General features: G+C 52.9%; 1 protein-coding gene across 2 annotated transcripts; it reads left to right on the forward strand.

Moving 5' to 3' along the window:
- The first annotated feature begins 6,875 nt into the window (after positions 1-6,875).
- WNT4 (Wnt family member 4) lies at positions 6,876-20,308 on the forward strand. Of its 2 annotated transcripts, none has more exons than XM_015882390.2 (5): positions 6,876-7,115; positions 14,762-14,997; positions 16,635-16,766; positions 17,042-17,184; positions 17,491-20,308. In XM_015882390.2, the coding sequence occupies exons 1-5, from the start codon at positions 7,039-7,041 to the stop codon at positions 17,956-17,958; spliced, it is 1,056 nt and encodes a 351-aa protein (XP_015737876.1). In that variant the 5' UTR covers positions 6,876-7,038; the 3' UTR covers positions 17,959-20,308. The 2 variants fall into 2 exon arrangements, with proteins under 2 accessions (XP_015737876.1, XP_015737875.1); XM_015882389.2 differs by lacking the exon at positions 6,876-7,115 and adding an exon at positions 8,015-8,411.
- The last annotated feature ends 1,510 nt before the right edge of the window (positions 20,309-21,818 follow it).

Below are 21,818 nucleotides of genomic sequence, written 5' to 3' on the forward strand. Positions count from 1 at the left end.
GGGCTGAGAGATGTGTGGGACAGCAGTAGGAAATAAATTGTTTTCTCCAACACTTTATTCTAAACTGGGGTCCCCAGACTGGATGCCCTTGTAAGTATAGTATCAGTGACCAACCTCTCCTGCACCCCTGGACAGGCAGAGTTTGGAAATCAGAGCTCTACTTATATTGCAATTACCTTAAAAACTAGAGTTTTCCCCAAGAAAAAGAAAACAGAAATAAGAAAATATATATATATACACATACATATATGTATATATATATAGCAAGAAATTAACCCAAAAATGTACTTTGTGAGGGAAAAAAGTAGGCAACATGAGAACTTTTAACTCTTTTTCAATGCCTTTAAGCAGGTTTGAGTCCATGCACACTTGTGACTTTATAGTGCTCATCCCAGTTTGGTGGAAATCCAGGCAGATGGTTAAATATCTTCCCTTTGGCTTCTCCTTAATGCCAGACATGCACCAAGGTATTTTCTGAGTCATGCAAAATTTTGGGGTGGTATGAAGTCCATTGCCTCATACAGCATTTCTAGGATGGAAGACGACCCATATATCGTTAGTATTTACAGCTGTAAGTTCTTTGAACCTCTTGAGTCACCCAAGACTGCACTTATGAATGCTGGTGTCTGTGACAGCAGCTCTATGGCCCTGGGTAGCCTGACTTTCTGCTGTAATTTCCCCTTCAGAGACACCCAGTGAAAATGCCTCAAATCAGCCAGTCAGTCACAAACGTTGAGTTCTCACATGGGCAGCCAGGAATGAATCCATCTCAACCAAATGCACTCGTCCAAAGAAGTCCAATCTTTAGAACTTTCAAGGTTCTCCTCTACAGCTTTTCCAAGCATTGACATGTGCTCTTAACGAATGAGACCCTGGAAGAGATGGGGTGAATGCTCACCAGAGAGGCCAACATTTCTCCGTGGACTGGGAAGGGACTGGTTGTTTTTGGCTTCAATCTCCAGGCTGGTTAATGCTCAGAGTGTCTTGACATGCTGAGCATCTCCCTTCTTTACAAGTTGTCCACCCTATGGCTGGACACTCTTGCAATCCTAATAGTCCCCAGTGTTCACGTGTCCACAGAGCCAAAGTGTTGCCCCTTTGATGGGCAAAGGCTTTGGATTTAACAGCTCAAGCAACAGTGCACAGTTCCTCCTTACCTCCAGCAGCCAGCCATTCACTGACCTCTGCCCAGAAATCCCCTCAGAAATAATTCAGGAGGTGTATTTCCCCTTGTTAGGGAGACAAGATTGTGCTTCACTGTGGATTACCATCTGCTTATTGAGTTCAAGAAATAGGCAGAAATGGACAACACAGTCTATCATTATAATCTTCTCTCCATTCACTACTTTGCCTTCTCCAAGGGGTCCTGGCTCCTTCCACGTGCCCCAAACCCATGGAGTTTCCCTTCTCTTCATCACAGGCAAAAGGCAGCTGGAGGTCCACCACTGCTCCCCTATGTGGTCCCATTCTTGGTGACATCGTTGTTTTCCAGAGGGCACCAATCCTATGACTCATAAACCTACCTAAATCCAATAAATGATTCAAGGGGCTCCCGCTTGTCTCTTGGATCTGCACTTTTGAACTTCTGATCTGCGAAGCCCTGCTTATGCGAGCTCCACAAAAAGTAACTCATCAACCTGGAGGCTCTTAGCAGTATGGTTCAATTGCTTTAGAAGGGGCTGCAGTGCCACAGGAAGACTTTCCAGACTGCAAAACAAAGCAGGTTGAAAGCCTCAGACTGGAGGTTTTGGGGCACATCTAAGGTGATTCAGAGGCTCTGCACTTCCAGAGCTGAAATGTGAATAAGAAACTATTGACTTTAGTTGGGATGTTGACATGAGAAGGAAGTTCTGACCAAGAAAAAAAAAAAAAAAAAGAAGAAGTCAATATTTACCAGGTGGGATAATAAATCTTTCGTTATGATCAATGCAAAAAATGCACTGGATGCGTTGCTATGCACAGTCCGTCAGGTAAACGAAGCCACTGCACTTCCTTTATTTCAATTAGATGCAAGCAATTTGCTGAGATATTCAGAGTAATGTGTAACTGAGAAGTTCTGAGGGCCGTTCCCAGCCCACGGCTAAATAACCTGACACCTCTAAGTGATGTGGAACATTTTTAGCCTTTGCTGCAGGCAAAAACCAAGAGCGAGACAGCACGACCCTAATTCTTGCCCGGATTGCTGGGATTGTTTCTGCCCCACAGCCGGGGCGAGGGGTGGAGGTGAGGAGGGCTGGGTACGAGGGGCAGAAGGCAGCTGGGTGTCCACATGGAAAATCCACCCCTTGGTGACTTCAGCAGATGGGATCGGCGTTGCCATCCAATGCATATTATGCAGCCTTATAGTCCAGTCCTCCGCACACCTCCAGAGAAAGAGCCATAAAACTGCCTTTCTTCCCACAGATGTTTCAAGCTCCACTGATTAAGTTTGTATTGTATGTAGCTAGCTATTAAAGCCGAGCATTTACGGTCCTTCCAGTTTTGCAGGATAATTTCTGAAGCAATAGCTGCAAATGGAGCCCTATTGCCGCAGTGGAATAACCTGATTTGTACAAATATTTTAGCAAAAAAAAAAAAAATTCAAGCTATTTTGATTTCTGTGTGGCTTCTCTCCCCTTCTAAGAGTAATTGCAGCAGATCCTCCAAGGCGCAGGATAAACACGGTGGTTTCATTTCATTATAACAAAGTATAGATTTTTCACTGCTGCGTCACCAGGTCGCCCGCTTGTCTTTGTCTTTGGAAGATTTTTGTTTTCATCATTTTACCACTGTATTTATGTCGAAATGTGCTGGACAGCTGAGGGGATTTTACTGTCTCTAACGTTTCCTGTTCTGTTGTTTAATTAGTCATTTTCTGAAAAGAACGTTACTTAACATAAGAAGTTTCTTGCACACGAGAAAAAATGAAGTCCAAGAGGTCTGAACAGACCAACAAGCATCATTCCTTGCATGTTTCAGGTGAAACAAGGATTTGGATAGGGAATCAGTTTTGCTTATTGGTGGCATTTGCAGCAAAATGGTGGACCCAACGCTGATGTGAGCGCAGAAACCTGTCCCTTCGTTTCCACCCAACGTCTGTTCCTACAACTCCCTCTTCATTGCAGGGAGGTTAAACCAGATGGCCTTTAAGGGTTCCTTACAGCTCCAAACCATTCTATGCTTCTGCAGTCTTCCAATCAGAGGACAGTGTTGAAGGGCCATCACCAGCCAGCAGCATGATGCTGGGAAGCCACAGATAATGCTTGGTTCCATGCACATCAAGGGACTTGATGACATGAAGGACCAGCATTCAGAAGACACCTGAAGTTGTTCTTATCAGGCTCCTGTTTCCTCCCCTTTGCGAATGCAGATTGTATGTTAAGGCAATGAAAGAAATGGTTCAGCACAAGCATCAGGACCCTCTGCATGTTGATGTAGGGGGGAAATGTCCTCATTAAAGAACAAGGAACAAGGAAGACAGACTGATGGCTACCAAAAAACTGAGCACCTCAATACTGATAAGAAAACATGATGTGGGACCTGATGTGCTGGGTGTCTTCATCTCCACCACCAGCCACCAGTGGCCAGACATGCTTGATCCTGCCTATTCCTTCCCTGGCCACCATCAGCCTGGAAGATCCTTTGCTAGCATAGAATCACAGAACCATTCAGGTTAGAAAAGACCTCTAAGGTCACCCAATCCAACCATCAACCCACCCCCACCAAGCCATGTCCATCATACCCCCTATAGGGCTCCCACGCCACTCAGCCAAGCATGCCTTCCCCCCTGCACTGTGGGGGGACAGTGCCTCCTGCACTGGGGGATGAAGCTCTGGTGCTTCTGAATGCCTGGAGGTATAATAAGCACTGAAGAGGAGTCAGTCGCGGTGTTATGTATCCGACCAGCCTGCAATCTCGTTTTCTCCCTGGGCTGGGTGAGTAGGGCAAAGGTTGCAGTCGCTGGCTGTCACTCCGGCTCTGCTTTGCTGCGTGTGCACCGGTGTGTGTGCATGCACTGCCCAGCACCTGGACTGAGGTTTGTTTTGGCGGTGCTGTTTGGTTTGGATGGGGCTGGGGGAGCAGTGAAACCAGATGGGATATAATCCAAACCTTGGATTCTGCTTTCACAGAATCATAAAGGTTGGAAAAGTCTTCTGTGACCAGCAAGTCCACCTATCACTAGTACTACCCACTCTACTATGGAGATAGCCCAAGCCAGGGGACAGCTCAGCGCCAGCCCCGTGATAAAGGATGCCTATGGCTGGTGGCTCTTCCACAATGGTTTGGGCTGAACACACCACATTCAGGGATGCTCTTCAGCTGACCATAGGAACTCACATTCCTTTATCCCAGGGAAACTTTCACAGTGCATTCATCCAAAAGGAAGGACAGTGGATCCCAACGCCTCTTCCAGTGCCACACCTGAGAATACACAGAGAGAATATACACAGCTTTGGGCTTTAGGTGATGGCGCAGCAGATCTGTTAGTACTGAATGCCTGCATCTGTGGCTTGTGAGAACTCACACAAACAGACTCAAACCCACCAGCACATTGAAGTGCTCTGCGATCCACACAGCTTTAGAAAACCCACCTTTGCACTCCGTGATTCTCTCCTGACCGCCGTCCCCTATTTAGCACCAACCAGGTGAGCACGGCTTACGGCGACCGCTCGCTTTCCGTTTATAATGCACTGGACACAGTTCTTTTGTCAGAGCAATTTTCATTTGGTAAAGCTGCTTCTGTTTGTGAGCTGCGCTCGTATACAGCACCTTCCCTGAGCAGTCATCAGAGCAGCTCTGAAATGTTTGGATAGTTTGAAATAAATTTCATCAGAAAAACCACAAGTTTCTATAAAGGAGCACAATTGTCCTGTGTTTTCTGCTTTGGAGGCTCTCAGAACAGCTTCTCCTTTCTCCAGGACAGGATTAATACATGTACTGTTGCTAAGTGTCTGATATTTATGTTCCATTCAGTTCAAAACAGAATTTGTTTCTATTCAGTGCAAACCCCTGCAGCCTCACAGCTTTGCCTCAGCCTTTCTCACAGCCCTTCTCCCCATCACATGGCTGAGACCACCACAGCAGCTGATCTTCTCCAGCCTTAATGTATCAGGATGTGGTGTAGTGGGCAATACTGTAAGTGGACAGTTGGACAGGATGATCTTGGTGGTCTTTTCCAGCCTTAATGATTCCAGGTCTTTCAGTCCCACCTGATAAGCCCCAGAGGCATCAGAATGCCCAGAGAGAGGGTTGGTGGTTGGAACTAATGGTCTTGGAGGTCTTTCCCAGCCTTAATGATTCTATGACCCCATCAGGGACGTGGCTTAGTGGGCAGTATTGGTGGTAGATGGACAGTTGGCCTTGATGGTCTTCTCCAACCTTAATGATTCTGTGAGCAAGAACAGGGGGAAGAGTGCACTGACATGGCTCCATCCAGCCACACATCCCTCCAGCCTCCCCTACCCATCCGCCTCTCAGTTAGATTTTGCCTTCCCAATGCCTTCACTCAACACTTACAGTGATTAGAAGCAAGAGAAAGGCCATGGCTTTGCCGTACCCAATGAGCCAGATTAATCAGCTCCAGTTGCAGTGAATTACCTGCTCGGGGCTCACAGCAACAACCTCCAATTCACAGCCCACCAGTCCACATCCCACTTCCAACCGGGATAATCAGCGAGAACACAACAGCAGATGAATGACTGGGCGAGGGTGGGCTGCAGGCTGTCAGGAGCTGGAAAATACGTCAAAGCACTTGGAAATTAAATCCTCGCTTTGACAGGGAACTAATGCAGAGATTTTAAAGTAGGTGTAATACACTTAGACAGGCGTGTGTGCAGCACAGCGCGAGTTGCCGTGCTTTGGATAGGAGCGCTCCAGCCTCGCTATGAGCAGGAAAATGGAGTTGAAAAAGACAAAGGGAATTTTGAATAGCTCCAAACCAGCTCGGCAAGATTTTAGAGATGGGAGCAAGAGGTTTTAGTAATGGACCTTACTAATAACATTGACAGGAGAAGATTTGGTGTGCTTGGGATCTTAGGTTTCATGCCAGGCAGCCGTCTCCTGTCATCTCGTGTTGCCCTTGGCTTTACATTGTTTGTGGCTATGTGGGCTGGGGGGGGAAAGATGGAGATATGGGGATGGGGAGCAGAGGGGCATTGCTGCTGCATCTCGTGGCCTCAGGGATGGGCATGCAGGGATGGGGAACTGGGCTGCTGGGAGCTACCGGGGTCCCCAACATTTGGCCTTTCTGGATAACCTGAAGTGTGGATTCAGTCCTTGGTTTGTGGTCAGGTGTCATCCTCAACCCTCCAAAAACCAAATCTGGAAGATGCCCTACAATGGAACGAGAGGGAACGCCATCTCTGCGGTGTCTACCAGCAAGAACAGGCTGCCCAGAGAGGTGGTGGTGGTGTTCTGTCTCTGCAGACACCCAAGGTCAGGCTGGAGGGGCTCTGAGCGCTGATGGAGCTGTGGGTGTCCCTGCTCAGTGCAGGGGGCTGGACCAGATGGCCTTTAGGGTCCCTTCCAACTCAAACCATTCTATGATTCCAAGATGGAAAACCAAAGCACCTCCAGGCTCCATCCCGAGCTCTGCTCTCAGAGCCACATGGAAACGATCCCGACAGCACGAAACGTGTAGGAATCCCCAATCCTCCGCTGTTCACCCTCAGGAAAACCCGAGATGGGGAACCCCAAAGGCTCCGCGGGAGCAGCGGAGGGGCAGTACCACGGGCACGGCGCAGCGATGGCAGAGGCACCGGTGCCGTCCTCGCTGCCGTCCCGCCCCGGGGGTGTCCCCAGCGGCGAGACCCGCCCCAGTAGCAGCGATGTGGGGCCGCCCTCGGGACTGCCCCCGCCCCCGGCCCGCCCCCGGCCCTCCGCTCCATCCCGGGATGGGCCGGCCGAGCTGACAGTCGGGCTGGGCGGCCGCCGCGGGCGCATCCACCGGGCAGCGCCCGCCTCCGCCTGCCCCCACCTGCGGCGGCGGCTGCTCTGGGGGCCGCGGGCCGGGCGGGGGGCACCGCACCGCATCATACCATACCCCGCCTGCCCTCCAGGATGAGCCCGGAGTATTTCCTGCGCTCCTTGCTGCTCATCATCCTCGCCACCTTCTCGGCCAACGCCAGCAACTGGCTGTGAGTAGCCACGGGCGAAGGGGTGACCCCGCCGCCTCCGGCACTTGTTGCTCTGCGGGGGCTGCCGAGCAGGTGCCGCCGGGGTCGGGCAGCATCACTCCGTTGCGGGGGACGGAGGTCGCGGTGCGCGGTCCCGGAGCCGCGGGGACGGGTGGTGCAGGTGGGTGCGGGGATGCCGGCTCTCGCCGGCTGTTCCAGCCTGGTTATAGGATAACTTGGTGGGCGCCGAAGCCCCCGTCCACCTTTTGTTCTTAAATTACTGATTTGGGCTGCGCTGGGAAAGTGAGGTCGGGCCGGCGGGTCAGAGCGGGGCCTGGGGCTTGGCCGGGTGCCCCATGGGGCCGACGGGGCCGGGAAGGACTTGGCAGGGAGCGGGAAGGCAAGCGGGGATCGTTCGGGTGCTGACCCCGGGACCAGCAGTAGGCAAAGTGCGCAGCCCAGCACTCTGTCACCCTGCGGGGACACGGGGACTGCCGTGCTTATGGAGGAGCCGGGTGCCATCGGGAACGCGCTGAGCAAATGCTGAACGAACGTGGAAGGTAAACAGAGGAGGAAATAGTTCTGGAAAATTCCTGACCGTTCACCAAGAGCTTCTTCTGGGGGAGACCTTTGGGACAGGAGGGATGGGGCATGACAGCACCTTCCATCAGAACACTGAACGAAGGCGATGTGTTTGCTCCGTTCATCCCTTCTTTGGGGAGACGCTGTTTTCCCACTCCCACCATTGATGGCAGACTGAGAGTCAGTGCTCTCCTGGTGTGCGCAGAGGGGACCCGTGTTGGTGTCATGTCCTGCCTGGGTGTCCCCAGGGCCATAGGTACAGCACGTCCCGGTGGTTCCCACCATAGCCCTGGAGCTCAGGAGCGCTTCTACATCCCGAGATGGCTCCTGTTGGCTGCAGTAGGTGCGCTGATTTTGAAGGATGCTCCCTCCCTAAGGCTGGGAAGCGCCGGGCTGGTGGTGTTGGTGCATCCCACCGGTGGGAAAAGTGCTGCCCGTTGGTGTCCGCATGGGATGCGTGAAGCGCTCAACCTTCCTCCCCCTCCTTCGCCAGATGGAGCGACTTGCACCCCGCGCGGCTCTGGCGGAGCGTGGGTGGATCGCAGCCGCTCTCGAGGTGGTCTTTAAGCTGAACGCGGGGAGCGGTGCGAGCGCTCCTCCCGCAGGGTCGGGACAGGGAAACACTCCCGAGGAGGGGAAGCGTCCGGCGAAGGGGGAACTGAGGTTAAGTGGCAGCGGTGAGGTCAGCGAGGAGCGGTGCGGCGGCAGAGATGGGGCTGTGCGCGGCCGCTCACGGTGCGTCGGGGTGGGCGCGGGGGGTTCGGCTGCGGGAGAGCGGAGGGTTCATTCCTGCCAACAGGGGAGGAAAAACAGATCCATTTCAGCGCGTTTGAGAGAAAGGGTCGGCTTTTCGGTTTTGTTTTTTGATGTTCCAAATGTATCGTGATAAAAGGGATCGTCCCCCGCTCGGTGCTTTTTATCCTTCACCTTTAGGATTAAGACAATTCCCATTGTTTATCTCCTCACATCAAGAAACAAAGGCTGCCAGAGGCAATAAATGGAGTTAGAAGGAACCCAGGAGTGATCAGATATTCGAGGAATGAGTGCGCTTCGGCCGAGCTGGGGCTGGGCTCGGGACTGGGCTCTATCACGGCGCGGGGTCCGGCTGGAAGGTGCTGGTACCTCCCCAGGTGCGCAGCTCTGCAGCCCCGTGCGGAGGCGGATGGCAGCGTGCGGGGAAGTTTGCTTATCCAGAAACCTGCTGGATGGGTGATTAAGCTCGAGGTGCCTTTCACAAGACGAGACTTTTTCTAAAGCTCCTCCTGACCTGTCGGGACTCGCATTCCCTGAGTGCTTTGGAGACGCTACTTGCAACACCTGAGCTGAAGGTTCCCTGCCGTGGGCCCGGTGCCCTGCAAGGAAGCGGCAGGAGGGATCGCCGTGCTGCACAGAGCTGTGCAATAGAAGCAGCTTTGCCAAGTGTTTCCATTAAGCAGACCCAGATCCTTCTATCTGGCTGGGAAGTGAACCTCAGGTGTGTTTTCTCAGTGCCTGTGTTTGGGGAGTTGCTGTTTGGCTTTCTGCCTATCCAAAAAAACCTCTCTGTCATCCAAACCAAAGTGATGCTCTTTTCTCTCCTTCTAATGACAGCCTCAGGCTTGCTTTTCCTCCTGCCTTTACAGGGCTCAGGGAGCCTTAAAGCTTTTCCTGCCAGCATAGAATCTGATGTTAAGTGAAGGACAGTGGTTGGTGCTCTGAGGTCTGTCTGGTTGTGATGTACGTAATGGGAAGGTCCCACTGGAGGAGTCCTGGGATGTGCTTCATACACGAAGAGAAACTCAGCTATTCCCAAAGCACCTTTCATTTCACAGCCTCCGTTCAGCTCTTGGACCTGCTGCTGTGTCTGTGGCAGTTTTGGGTTGCTTGAACCCGAGAGTCGATTCCCATGTCTGAAAAGCATCAGTGACACGGGGGTCCTTCATGGGCAGGGCCCTTTTTGCTGTGTTTTCTAGGAGTTGCTGCAGCCTCTCTCCCTCTTCCTGCTCTTACACATCTAAAAGTGGCTTTGGAGGAGGCTCAAAGCAGGGTGTGCCACTAGCAGCTCCATCTACCCCCTATTTACAGGGGTTTAAAACTTCCATCTGTGCTTCAGACTCAGTTTAAAGGGCCAGGAGCGCAGCTGGGCTTTTAAAAACCTTTATGAAAAATAAAAGCTTGAAGACTTTGCAAGTGTCCAAACAAGCCTGGATAACAGCAACTGCTTCCGGGGGGTGGAGAGAGGGATGAAAAGGTTTGGGGTTTTGGGGCTGCCATTCATTTGAGTATGCCAAGGTGTTCCACAAACCCCAGCTCAGTGCTCAGCCTGTGCAGACCTCAGCTCTGATGCTGTGTTGCTTTGTGTCAATGTGCAGTGTAGGTGAAGCAGACCCAGGTCCTCTGCTCGCATCCCTCTGATCTTAAGCCAGGCTCCATTTTTAAGACAAATCTCCCCAGCTTTGACAGCCGTAAATTCACTTCACCCCCACCCTGTTTCAGTCCCATTTCATGCAGGATTCTTCGCATTGTCATTGTGACTCTCCCATTTCCCACCCAGTGAGGAACCAGTCCAGCATTTCCCCTCGGGTGCCCCGCACCATTCAGCAGGTGCAAGTAGCTCCAGGGTACGTCTGCACCCGCAGATCCCTGCTCCCCTCCCTGCAATCTTATTTTCAGTGCAAAGACAGCACCAGGATGACTCCCCAGTCACATCTACTTTGGCAGAGTTGCTCAGATTGGGTCCAATGGAGAATTTCTTTGCTTTCAGCTCCTTTGCTCGCCCTGGGGATGTTGCATGTTTAGGGTTGTGTTTTGAGCTCAGATATGAAAACAGATGGCTTTAAGGATTGCATCCTGCAGAGCAAAGGCCTTTGCAAATCATGATGCTGAACTTCCATCCAGTTTAGCTCGTGGCAGGAGGGATCAATGCTCCCTGGCTCCTCACTGATGATAGATAGCGTTTTTCTTTCCCCAGTGAAGCCTTAAATAAAAATATACCCTCATACAGAGTAGCACAGGTTTATCCAAGGGAGGGTGGACATGGGGTGGTTCTATCTCACTCACATTGCAGGTCATGCAAGGACAGGATCTGCTCAGCTCCAAACACAAGCAATGGAGAAAAGCAGATTTCTTCTTTTTGCACTGTTTGGTGGTGACTCCATGAGTCAGAAGATTTTCGCACTGCAGTGACAAATGCTTGCATTGCGCTGCTGGGAGCTGTTGTCTTCCCAATTAACTCATCCTTCTAGATGGAAAGAATTGCATTGCAGCCATGGATTTGGGCTTTCTTCAAATGGGAAATCGCTGAGCAACCCCCGGAGGTCAGCAGTTTGCGGGAGGTTCTTCTATATTTCCTCATAAACGCCACGGGCTCTTACAACACCTCTTTCTTTCCATAAAACAAAGCTTGGAAGCATTGCAAACCCACAGAAATGGTGCTTCCCAAGGCTGGGCGGAGGGCAGGCGGTGCTTTGGGTGCCAGGAGCTGATCTCCTTCAGCCCTGGGATTCAGCTCCCATTGCTGCAGGTGAGCTCGAATGCATCCCTCCAGCACAGAGCGGCTGCGGTGTGCAGCTGGGAAGGTGCCGTGCAGGATCTGCCTGGCTCAGCAGAACTGGAGCCAGTATTGTGCTTTCACAGAATTACTCAGGGTGGTTGGAGGGGTGGAAGGAGAGGGGAGGGGTGGGGGGGGGGGGAAAGAATTAATTGAATCTCTTGGCCAATGGAAAGCGGCCCAGGGTCTGTTGGAAGTTGGGTGAGATCAAACCAGTCCCGCAGAAGGTTCCTCTCTCTGCATGTTTGCAAATTCCGATTGAAATGAAAAAACTCATCAGAATTTCTCCAACCCAGGTGTAGCCCCGAGCGCTGCACCGGGGGAATTCCCATGTCGTGCACTTGCCTCCTCTTGCAGCCATTCCTTCTGCTGAACTTGAGCAAAGGAGGATGTGTGAAAGGATGTTTTCTACACATCCTATGTCCAAAGTCGGGGTAGGGGGACTGGGAGGGGGGGGCGAAGTTTGAGCATCTGAGGGTTGTTTTGTGCTGTGTGCCCCAATTTGGGCAGGGGGACACTGCCTCCTCATGGGACACTGCTCTGGCAGCTGGAGGTGGGGATTAGGGTGTGAGAAACATGGTTTTAATCCAGAGATGAGATATGTACAACCAAGCTGGAGAGCTGCTTTTCTGCCAGGGAAGAAACAGACAGGCCTTCGGATGACGACACTGCGCATCGTGGTTTACATTTACAAGCAAAGGAGAGGAAGGACATCTAATCCCAGAGTGGGGTGGCCAGGCTGGGAGGGACGTGTCATGTTGTAGGGCTGTCAGCTGGACCAGTTACTCCCCATACTGAAGCTCTCCAGCAGCCCCATGCCCAGGGTGCAGGACCAATGATTTCTCTTTTCTTGCTTTCTTTCCCCTTTCCTTTTTTTTTTTTTTTTTGCCTTTGCTTAGCCTGCAACATCCCATTTGGGACCTTAGCCTGGCAGGTATCCCCATGATTTAGGGCATTTGCTGAAGAGAGTGAACCTTCTGAGTTCATCTCAGCATCTCTGATTTGAAACTTCAGGATATCTAGTGTATCTTCCCTGAACCACCTCTATGGAGGATCAGTCCGTGACTCCAATTTGCCCACCTCCCCATAGCAGGGAATTCCCTCCATGGATTCCCTCCACTCCTTCTGGCTCTACCTACCAACCCCCATGGCAAAAATTATCATCGTTCTTTGTATTTAAGTAGGGCTTTTTCGCCTTTTCAGATCTCCTGGGATTTGAGGTTTCCCTCTTTGCCATCTCGCAGAGTGGATCAACTGCAAATACTCCAATTATGGGACTTCAACCTTGATCTGCGTGCTGCGGATGGAAAAAAAGGAAGGGCTTTCTGTCGGTTTTGTGTTAAGTCAGTGATTTTTAATAAAAGGGAGCTTGTTCTGTGAGTGACTTGTCTGGATGTGAAGGCAGGAGAAAAGAAATACAAATGTGATGATGAAGCAAGAAGACAAGACTTGAACGAATGGCTTGGGCAGCAGCTCGCACCCTTGAAACATTCTTTGCCCAGTCTTGGAAAGGGAAGGAAATATGCCATTATTTGGGTTTTTTTTTTCCACCAGCAGGACTGTTTTGAAGCTGCCTGTGAGCCTCAAGTCCTAATCCAGGGCTCGAATGGGGCTTCCATGGTGACCCTGCAGTGCTGGGTGCGGTGTCTTGCTTGAGCTCCCCAGCACCGAGGGACTCTGTGCACTGCAGACTGGGAGCATCTCTGAGGAGGAATGGTGGGGGAAAGAGACCAGAAATTGTTCTGGACAACTTCACCTTATTTCCCTGCCTTGCAAAACAAATTACCAGACCTGCTCTTGGGGAGCTGTATCCATCTTTGAAGCATCGTTGTCCTTTGTTTTATCATCCCAAATACCATTACATGCTCTCTGGGGAGGTGTCTTATCAGGCGCATCTACTTGGAAAGGCTTGAAAGGCTCCTGTCACACTTCTCTTCATGTGTGCTTTGAATTTATAGCTCCTCATCGCCTGAAGAATCCCACTGAGCTGGGAAATGTATGAGAAAAGGAGATGGTGCCTCCCTCCAAAAGCAGAGCTGAAGTCAACGTGGCCATTCCACCTGTGGTTCAGCAATGGAAGCAGTTTTCTTGTTTTCCAGGCTCCAAGTTGACCTGTGGTGCCTTAGGATAACTCTGATTGCTTTGGTGTTCATCAGCTTCCCCATGCACCAACTAAAATGATAGCCCTTTTCCCTCCCATCCAGCTGTTGGGGACCCAGCATCCAATATCTTGAATGATCAAGGGAGGTTTGCTGCTGTCTTCTTGGTCTATGCAGCTCATCCTCTGCAAGCAGGCTGAGCCCTTGAAGGAGCTGAAGGCCTTGGGCAAAGATGCTTGGCTGGTATAAAGGCTAGAAAAGAGCTTGGCTCTGAAACCACATCTGCCTGCCACTTCCCACTGCCCGAGCAGCATTGCATCAAGTGACCTCCATGCATGAGGAAAGCTGGATGCTTCTGACAGCCAGCCATGCAGACTCCCCACGGACACTGCAAGCCAACCCTGCTTTCTCACCATCTCTATAAGCACGAAACCAAGCTGGTGAATAATTCTGCTGATGCACAGGAGAGAAAATCCTGCTTTCTCCTCCTGGGGCAGGCTGGCACAGCTAATGGGAGGAAGAGGCTGTGACAACTGGATCTTGTGGCTGAAGTCAGCAGATCTGACCCCTGGGACACATGGGAATGGGCAGGAAGCAGGAGCCACTTTTGAATGGTCACTTCTCAGAGGCGAGCAGTGCTTCAAAGACAAAATCCTTCACAGGATGTCGTAACTCAGAGGAGGAGGAAAAAAAACAAGCAAACAAAAAACCCACAAGTTCTGTAGGGCTGGGAAAGGCAGAGTCGAGGAATGAGGCTTCCGAAAAGCCTTCGCTTGGTGCTCCCATCACTCAGGGCAGATGAGGCGATGCCATGAGCTTGCATTGAGAAGGGGCAGCTCTCTGCATGCCCTGCAGAGGACGGGGCAGTGGTCACCTCCATGTAGTCCTATAACCTGCCACATCAGCTCACACCTGGCACTCAGTGCCCTGCTTGAACCCCCATTGACAGAGAGCTGGCAGCTCCTGGGGGCCGGACCAGCGTGCTAAAAGCAGGTTTGGTGATGGAAGTGGTTTGGAGGATGATGTTTGTCAGCGATGAGTGTGGGAGCTGTGTGGCAGCTGGAGCTGGCAGCCGAGCGGCTGTCCTGCTTGTTTTGGCTGACTTCAGAGACCTCTGGCTTTTCCTAGTAGCGCTTCGATGTGCCGGTACTCAGGAGACCTGACCGGGCACATTCAGACAACACTGAAAATATCCTCCATGCAGGCAACAGAGGCAAAGGGGAGCCAGCAGCTGGGCTCCCGGAGAGGCAGGGGATGAGGCTGCAGAAGGCTGCCTGTTTTCCTTGTGCTTGCTGTCTGCCGTGCAGAAATGCAACCTGTGGAGGCACACGTTGCAGGCTACCCAGGTGTGCAGCGGTTCTCAGCTACACAGGGGATGACAGGTTGGGTCTCCTTGCTGTGCCCCTGGGTCTGTGCTCCCCATCCCTTACCTCCTAACAGCTGTGCTCTCACGGCAGGTACCTGGCAAAGCTGTCTTCAGTGGGGAGCATCTCAGAGGAGGAGACCTGCGAGAAGCTGAAGGGCTTGATCCAGCGCCAGGTGCAGATGTGCAAACGGAACCTGGAGGTGATGGACTCGGTGCGGCGCGGAGCCCAGTTGGCCATTGAGGAGTGCCAGTATCAATTCCGCAACCGCCGCTGGAACTGCTCCACGCTGGACACCCTGCCTGTCTTTGGCAAGGTGGTAACACAAGGTGAGCTTGGGTTGGAAGGGACCTTAAGCATCATCCAAGGTCTTCCAAGACCTACTGTGGGCTGGTTGCCTCCCACCAGATCAGGTTGCCCAGAGCCCCATCCAGGCTGGCACTGAGCACATCCAGGGAAGGGGCAAGAATTTCTTCCTAATGTCAAATATAAACCTGCCGTCTCTTAGGTCAAAGCCATTTCTCCTTGTCCTGTAACTATCTGCCCATCTAAAAAGGCACTCTCTCCTTTCCATGAGCTCCTTTTGAATACCAGAGGTCTCCCGGAGCCTTCCCTTCTGCAGGCTGAATGCCCCAGCTCCTCATCCTGCATCCATAGGTGCTGGATGCACTGAGCAGCGCCGAAGCAGTGACTGCTGCCAAGCAGAGCAGCTCTCATGTTAGGACAGCCCTCTGCCGCCCAGCGAGAGTAAAACAGCACACCCAGACCCTCTGAAGAGCAGTGAAGATTTATGGCCAGGCCCCACAGCCCAGCCTGGGTTCAGGCATCCTGGGGGTCCAAACCCTGCCAGGGTGCAGAAATGGAGGGGAAGGTTCCTTCCACCCCCATAGAGCGGTATTCCCTCCCCTGGGGTGCCACTCTTGTCCCTTCCCATCCCACAGAACGCAGGCCATGGCTGCCCCCAGCTCCCTGTTTGACTTTCCTCCCCTCCACACAGGGGTGAAGATCTCTTTCTTGTGAAGGTTCAGGACTGGAAATACCAGAAATACCAGAAACTAAAAGTCGCCTCTTTTTAGTCAGCCACAGCGCAAAACCGACCAACACGATCCTACTATTAACCTCGATTAACTTGGAGGCGGTTCAGGCCCAGTGCTGGCTGAGCCCTCCCCAGCCCACTGCTGCTTGGCCACCAAAGTCTGGGCTGCGACCACCAAAGTAGCTGCCCTCTGCCCGACCGGCGAGCCACCCCCTACCTTGAAACAGCCCTAGCATACCCCAAATGCCAGCCCTGCTTCTTTGGAGCCGGAGGGGCCGTGTCCTCAGCCACCCTCGACCTCAGAGGACAGCGGGGATTTGGGTTTTGCAAGAGCTGACGGCCGCGGTCCCTGGCCGAGCCACCCGCGTGTTTGCATCCAGATTTCTCCCCCTTCTCAAATGGGCTCTTTGTGCCACTGTGCAGGTGGGCACAGGAATGTCCTGCTGTGCCCGGGGGGCTCTGCAGAGCGCTTTGTGTTGCAGTTTTGGAGGTGCTTGGAACAACAGAACAGTGCGTGATGATGCCACGGATCTGCAGCTGCAGGGGGTGATCCCCAGTTTGGTTGAGGAAATAGGACATTTTTGGATGCAGGAGGGGTTTTACAGCAGAAGTGCCCTACAAGCACCATGAAAGCTCCCCCCATGTTGCAATACAGCTTTTGCATCCTTCCCGTTGCTGCGTTATGACCTTGCCCATCACATCCATGTGCTGCCAGCTCTGTCACTATTGCAAGCAGCGTGTGGTGTCTGCTGGTCTGGGTTTGGCACCAAACAAATACATCTTGCCATACTTGGATCATGACAGGGAGGTGGGGAGGATGATCGTGCTGCATGGGGCACCCCAAATGTGGGGATGGGCAGGTAGAGCAGCCCATCTCGATGCACAAAACCCCCTCGAGCTTCCTGCCATCTTTCTCCACTGTTGTTGCAGGGACGCGGGAGGCAGCGTTTGTCTACGCCATCTCTTCAGCGGGGGTGGCCTTCGCCGTGACCCGAGCGTGCAGCAGCGGTGAGCTGGACAAGTGTGGATGCGACCGCACGGTGCAAGGCGGCAGCCCGCAGGGTGAGCGTGCAAAGCAGGGATAACATGATGCACAAAAAATGCCCGTCCTCCAGGGCCACCCTTTAGAGAAAGGGCAAAATATATATATATAAAAACATGTTTTAAAGCCTACTGAGAGTCCATGTAAGTGCTGCAGAAAAGGTACCAGGGAGAATAGCTTCGGGGGTACATTGTTCCCCCACCCCTTGGCCTGGGGAGCAAGACAGCAGTGTTTTAGCAAGAGTAGGGCTGAGGAGGGTGAACTTCATCTGTCCCATCCTTGCACTGTGCCTTAGGCTTCCAGTGGTCCGGCTGCTCTGACAACATTGCCTACGGCGTGGCCTTCTCACAGTCCTTTGTCGATGTCAGGGAGAGGAGCAAAGGGGCATCTTCCAACAGAGCGCTGATGAACCTCCACAACAATGAGGCAGGGCGGAAGGTAATGGATGGGGGTCTGCATGGGGTCTGCAGTCACTGCTGCATCAGGGTCATGGGGCTGGGGGGGTGGGTTAGGGGAAGGCTGTGCCCCAGAGGGCAGTGGGCACAGCCCCTCAATGGAAGTTCTGGGACACTCAGCCATAGGGTTTGGGATTGGGTGGTGCTGTGTGCAGCCAGGGGTTGGGTTCGGGGATCTGTGTGGGTTGCTTCTAACTCGGGGTGTTGTTTGGTGCTGTGACTCCATGTCATACCCCATACACATCACACACTCACCACCCCATCTTGTTTCTCCGCTGTGCTCCTTCAGGCCATCCTGAACAACATGCGGGTGGAGTGCAAGTGTCACGGCGTGTCAGGCTCATGTGAGTTCAAGACGTGCTGGAAAGCCATGCCCCCATTCCGCAAAGTGGGCAACGTGCTGAAGGAGAAATTCGATGGTGCCACCGAGGTGGAGCAGAGCGAGATCGGCTCCACTAAAGTGCTGGTGCCGAAAAACTCCCAGTTCAAACCACACACGGACGAGGATCTCGTCTACCTGGACTCCAGTCCTGACTTCTGTGACCACGACCTCAAGAACGGGGTGCTGGGCACCAGCGGCCGGCAGTGCAACAAGACCTCCGAGGGCATCGATGGCTGCGAGCTGATGTGCTGCGGTCGGGGCTTCCATACGGACGAAGTGGAGGTGGTGGAAAGGTGCAGCTGTAAATTCCACTGGTGCTGCTCTGTCAAGTGCAAACCCTGCCATCGGGTGGTGGAAATCCACACGTGCCGGTGATGCATGGAGGGGAGCAGCCGTCCCTTCCAACTTCTCTAACTGACCCTGCTTCTCTCTTGCCCCATGGCCAGGACTGAGGAAGTGACCCAGACACTGCAGGGAGAGCACAGCTCTATACAGAGACAGAGCCCCGGAGGAAGAGATTTTAAAAGAAAGGAGCAAAAAAATATATATATTTAAAGTTTTAAAAAAAAAGAAAAAAAAAAAAAACTCCCCCCACCCTCCCCCAAAAAAAAACAAAAAAAAGCAATCATTGTTATTTTTTATTCTGGTCGGTTTGCTTATTTATTGCTGAAGCCAGAACAGGGATGTGCCTGACCTCACAGCTGGCAGGGATCTGCCTGCCCTCATCGGATGCTCTACACTGACCCCGGAGCATTGCAAACGGGAGATGGTTAAACCTGAGGCTGAGTAGCGTTAGGCGCCGGGTATCTTCTGTCACAATCGTTTGTATTTGTTACAGGCTTGTGTTAAGCATCCCAGAGCACGGCTGGGAGGTGATGGAGCGCAGCCAGGACGTGCAGCTGTGAGTGCTGCAGAGGATGGGGAGATGGGGACGGGGTGGCACTGTCCGTGGGTGTTAATCACAAGGCAGGGAGAGCCCATCCAGGGCTGTCAGTGGACAGAGTGTGCACGTACAGAGCCTCGGGGATGCTCTGAGGCCTCCTGGGCACTGATGAGCTGTTGGAGCAGCTCTGGCAGCTGCTGTGATTTACAGAAGCTCCTCAGCAGCTGCCTGGGCTGTCAAGGGACATGATGTTCCCACTTTGTTCCCCGTCCCCTTGCAAAGCCCTTTACCTCCCAGCCTCAGCATCTTGCTGGTGCAAAGCAGGGTACCTGCAATCCAAGGACAGGCTGGGAGAAGGAAGGGAATCCCAGGGGATTCCTTTTCCTTCTTTCCATAGCCTTGCTCACCATCATCCCACGGCCAGCTCTCCTCCTCCTCTTCCTCCACATGATCTCCCCAGGGGCCGTTCTGCACACTCAGTGAGGGCTCCTGGGGATAAGATGATACACAGCCCGTCCCCATCCCAGTCACTAGTGAGGAGAGCAGAAGTAGAAATGGAAGCAATTGCTGGGATGGGAGGACGTGCCATCCCTCTCCACACAGCCTGGTCTGCAGCAGTGCCATGAGGATAACGTGCTGTCCTACCCGCTCCCACTTCCCCTCTGCCTGGGATCGGGTTAGCATAGAGCCCTTGCTGCTGGGCTGCAGGACGAAGTATGTGGAGAACTAATAAGCAGTGGGGCACTGTGAGGGGAGGTGGAAATTGAACCAGTTTCTCTCTTCCCTCACGCAGTTGTCTGAGAGTTGAGAGGCAGAAGGGAGCAAAGAAAAAACCCCAAATTGGCACCTCAAGCCAAGAGGAACGTCTGCAAGGAGCTGGTGTGGGATGGCACTGCTTTCACTGAGCAGTAATGTATGAGTGGGAGCTCCACACCTGGAGATGGCCCATTCCACTCTGGTCCAGAAGAGCCCAGGGTTGTGGCCATCACCGTCTGGGCTGGGGGTCCTCACAAACCTGCGGGCTTATTTTTATTCCCTGCTTCATCTAGAGAGGGGAAAGGTTAGGGGAACACGCAGACATCCATTAAATGCTGTCTGTGCTGTGGCAGTGATGGGCTGGGGGAGAGCCTGTGGTCGCTGGAAGGTCTCCAGACAGCGTCCGGCTGGAAGGCTTCTGACAACTGACTTGATGCAGCAGTGGCTGTGGCTCTGGGGCCAAGCCGCGTGCCTGGAGCAGGGCCCTGCTGGCTTCCCCCACACCGTGGGACAAGGGAGGCCAGCACCAAGGGACCTGATGTCCCCCAGCTCCCAAAACCTTCATCAAAGGGCACCAGGAGGTGGTGACCCCAATCCAGAGTGTTGAGCCACTTCCATCTTGAGCTCAGAGCAGCATCAAACAAGGCTCACCTCTCTCACCTTGGCCAAGGGCAGAGCACTGAGCCTCCAGCGGGGATCTGAGCTGCACTCCCCCTCTCCATCTCCTTAGGTCCCAAGGCTGCGCGTTCTCAAGTACCTTGGAGACTGTTCCTCCTCTTTCCAGTTCATGCAGAGGAGGCCACAGACCTCAGGCCACTAGCCAAGCGTTCTGCTCCTTGTCCATCTAGGATGAGGGCCAAAGCTGAACAAGACAATCCAGATCAGCGTGTAGATAATTGCTGCACATATGGGATTTCTTTTTTTTTCAAGCTGCTATGAAAGCTGAGCCCTGTAAATGTCACCCAGAGATAGCCTGGCTCTGCAGCTCTCTGGCTCTTCTCATAACTGTAAATTTTGGGGAGGGAAGGGAAATGCCTTTTTTTCATATTGACTTTGTCTATTAAATAATGAGTTTGTGCTGAATTAGCCATGGGGTTTTCTTTCCTTAGCAGTCAGGCTCCCCTGGGCTCTCAGGAGCCCTCAGCTCAAAGGAGAGCTGCCCACAGGGTGCTCCCAGCAGTGCATAGAGGGCACTGAGTCCCATCCCCTCCCCAGGACCATTTCCAGTCCCCCACAACTCCCAGCATAGTGGTGGAACAGAGGTGTGCTTCACCCCACACTGAAACAAGGCACAGAGAGCTGCCAGCTCCTTTGTGACCTCGGATGGAGCCTCTTGCGAGGCTGTGCCATCTCTCTCCTCCACACACAACCATAGAATCACTGAGGTTGGAGAAGACCTCCAAGCCCAGCTGACATGGGGAACTCTTGGTGCACGCACTGGGATGGAGGGTGGAGGAGATGGCGCAACCCTGAGCACCCCTCTAAGATTCCACTTGCTGCTGCCTGCCCCACACCACCAGTGTCACTTGCCTGCTGTATTTCAGCCAAGAGCCCATCCCTATGCTCTCCACTGTGCCAGCCCCACAGGCTTGGCACAGCCCTCTGCCACCCTCTCCCTGCTGAGCTCACTCTCTCCTCTGAGGACTCATGGGCCAACATCCCCACCCCAATGCATAAACCATCCTAACATCCCACTGCCAGCTCAAGATCATCATGGTGAAAACAGGACATCCCCTTCAAGCCCTCCCCACCCTGCTCCGTGGGGATTTTTCCCATTCCCCACCAACTTCACCATCATCTCTGCTCCTTCCTTCTTCTCCTGAAAAACCCTCCCTTTGTGTATGTCGATGTGCATTCAATCCCAGCTGCTCCATCCTTCCTGGGCTTCATATGTGCCACCTGAGCAGCTGAGCAGGACGTGGCCAAGCTCGCGGGCAGAGCTCATATTTCTCTCCAGCTGCTTTGGCCACATCATCTCAATGTCCTTTGCTGGACATGAATGCTTCCCTCCCTCCCAGCGATCTCATCCTCCCTCTCCAGAACACTCAGCCACTCTGCTGCCCTCCTCACAAAGCAATGCACTTACATACATCACCTGTAGGGAATGCAGGTGATGAAGAGAAACAGAGGATAGAGCCAGAGAAGAAAGATGCTTTTCTCCCTGCATGAGCAGAAAGGAGAATGAGACCTCCTTGTTGCCCATCATAAAGGATGGGTCTGGTCTGACAGAGGAGCACCCACACTGGGGTAAGCACTGCTCAGATGTGCAGCACAGCACTGCAGGATGCCCAGCAGAGCAGAGCTTTGACAGCAGCAGGATCCCACAGCAGCAGGAGGGAGCCTGGCCAGCGCTCCTCGGAGAGGCCTCCCAGCCCTGCCTGCCAAAATCCTGCCTTAAGTACAGGAAAATAAATTGTGCAACCTGCCTTAGGCTGGACTGTAACACCCCATGGAGACTAAGAGCGAAGAAGGGGCTGAAGCCGAGCACTGCATCCCGCTGGCATCCAGCACCAGGCCCTGTGGACATCCCGATGGGTCACACAGAAGGGAGCCCTCCTGCCAGGGTCCTGACTTGGCAAGAAGATCCTTCCCAGAT

The sequence above is a fragment of the Coturnix japonica genome, chromosome 21, assembly GCF_001577835.2.
Source record: "Coturnix japonica isolate 7356 chromosome 21, Coturnix japonica 2.1, whole genome shotgun sequence".
Classification (NCBI taxonomy): Eukaryota; Metazoa; Chordata; class Aves; order Galliformes; family Phasianidae; genus Coturnix; species Coturnix japonica.

Coding starts and splice junctions, on each gene's coding strand:
- WNT4 (XM_015882389.2), top strand. CDS start 8,125: ATGGGATGCGTGAAGCGCTCAACCTTCCTCCCCCTCCTTCGCCAGATG. Junction 8,412..14,761: donor GCTGTGCGCGGCCGCTCACG/GTGCGTCGGGGT, acceptor CTCTCACGGCAG/GTACCTGGCAAAGCTGTCTT. Junction 14,998..16,634: donor TGGCAAGGTGGTAACACAAG/GTGAGCTTGGGT, acceptor CTGTTGTTGCAG/GGACGCGGGAGGCAGCGTTT.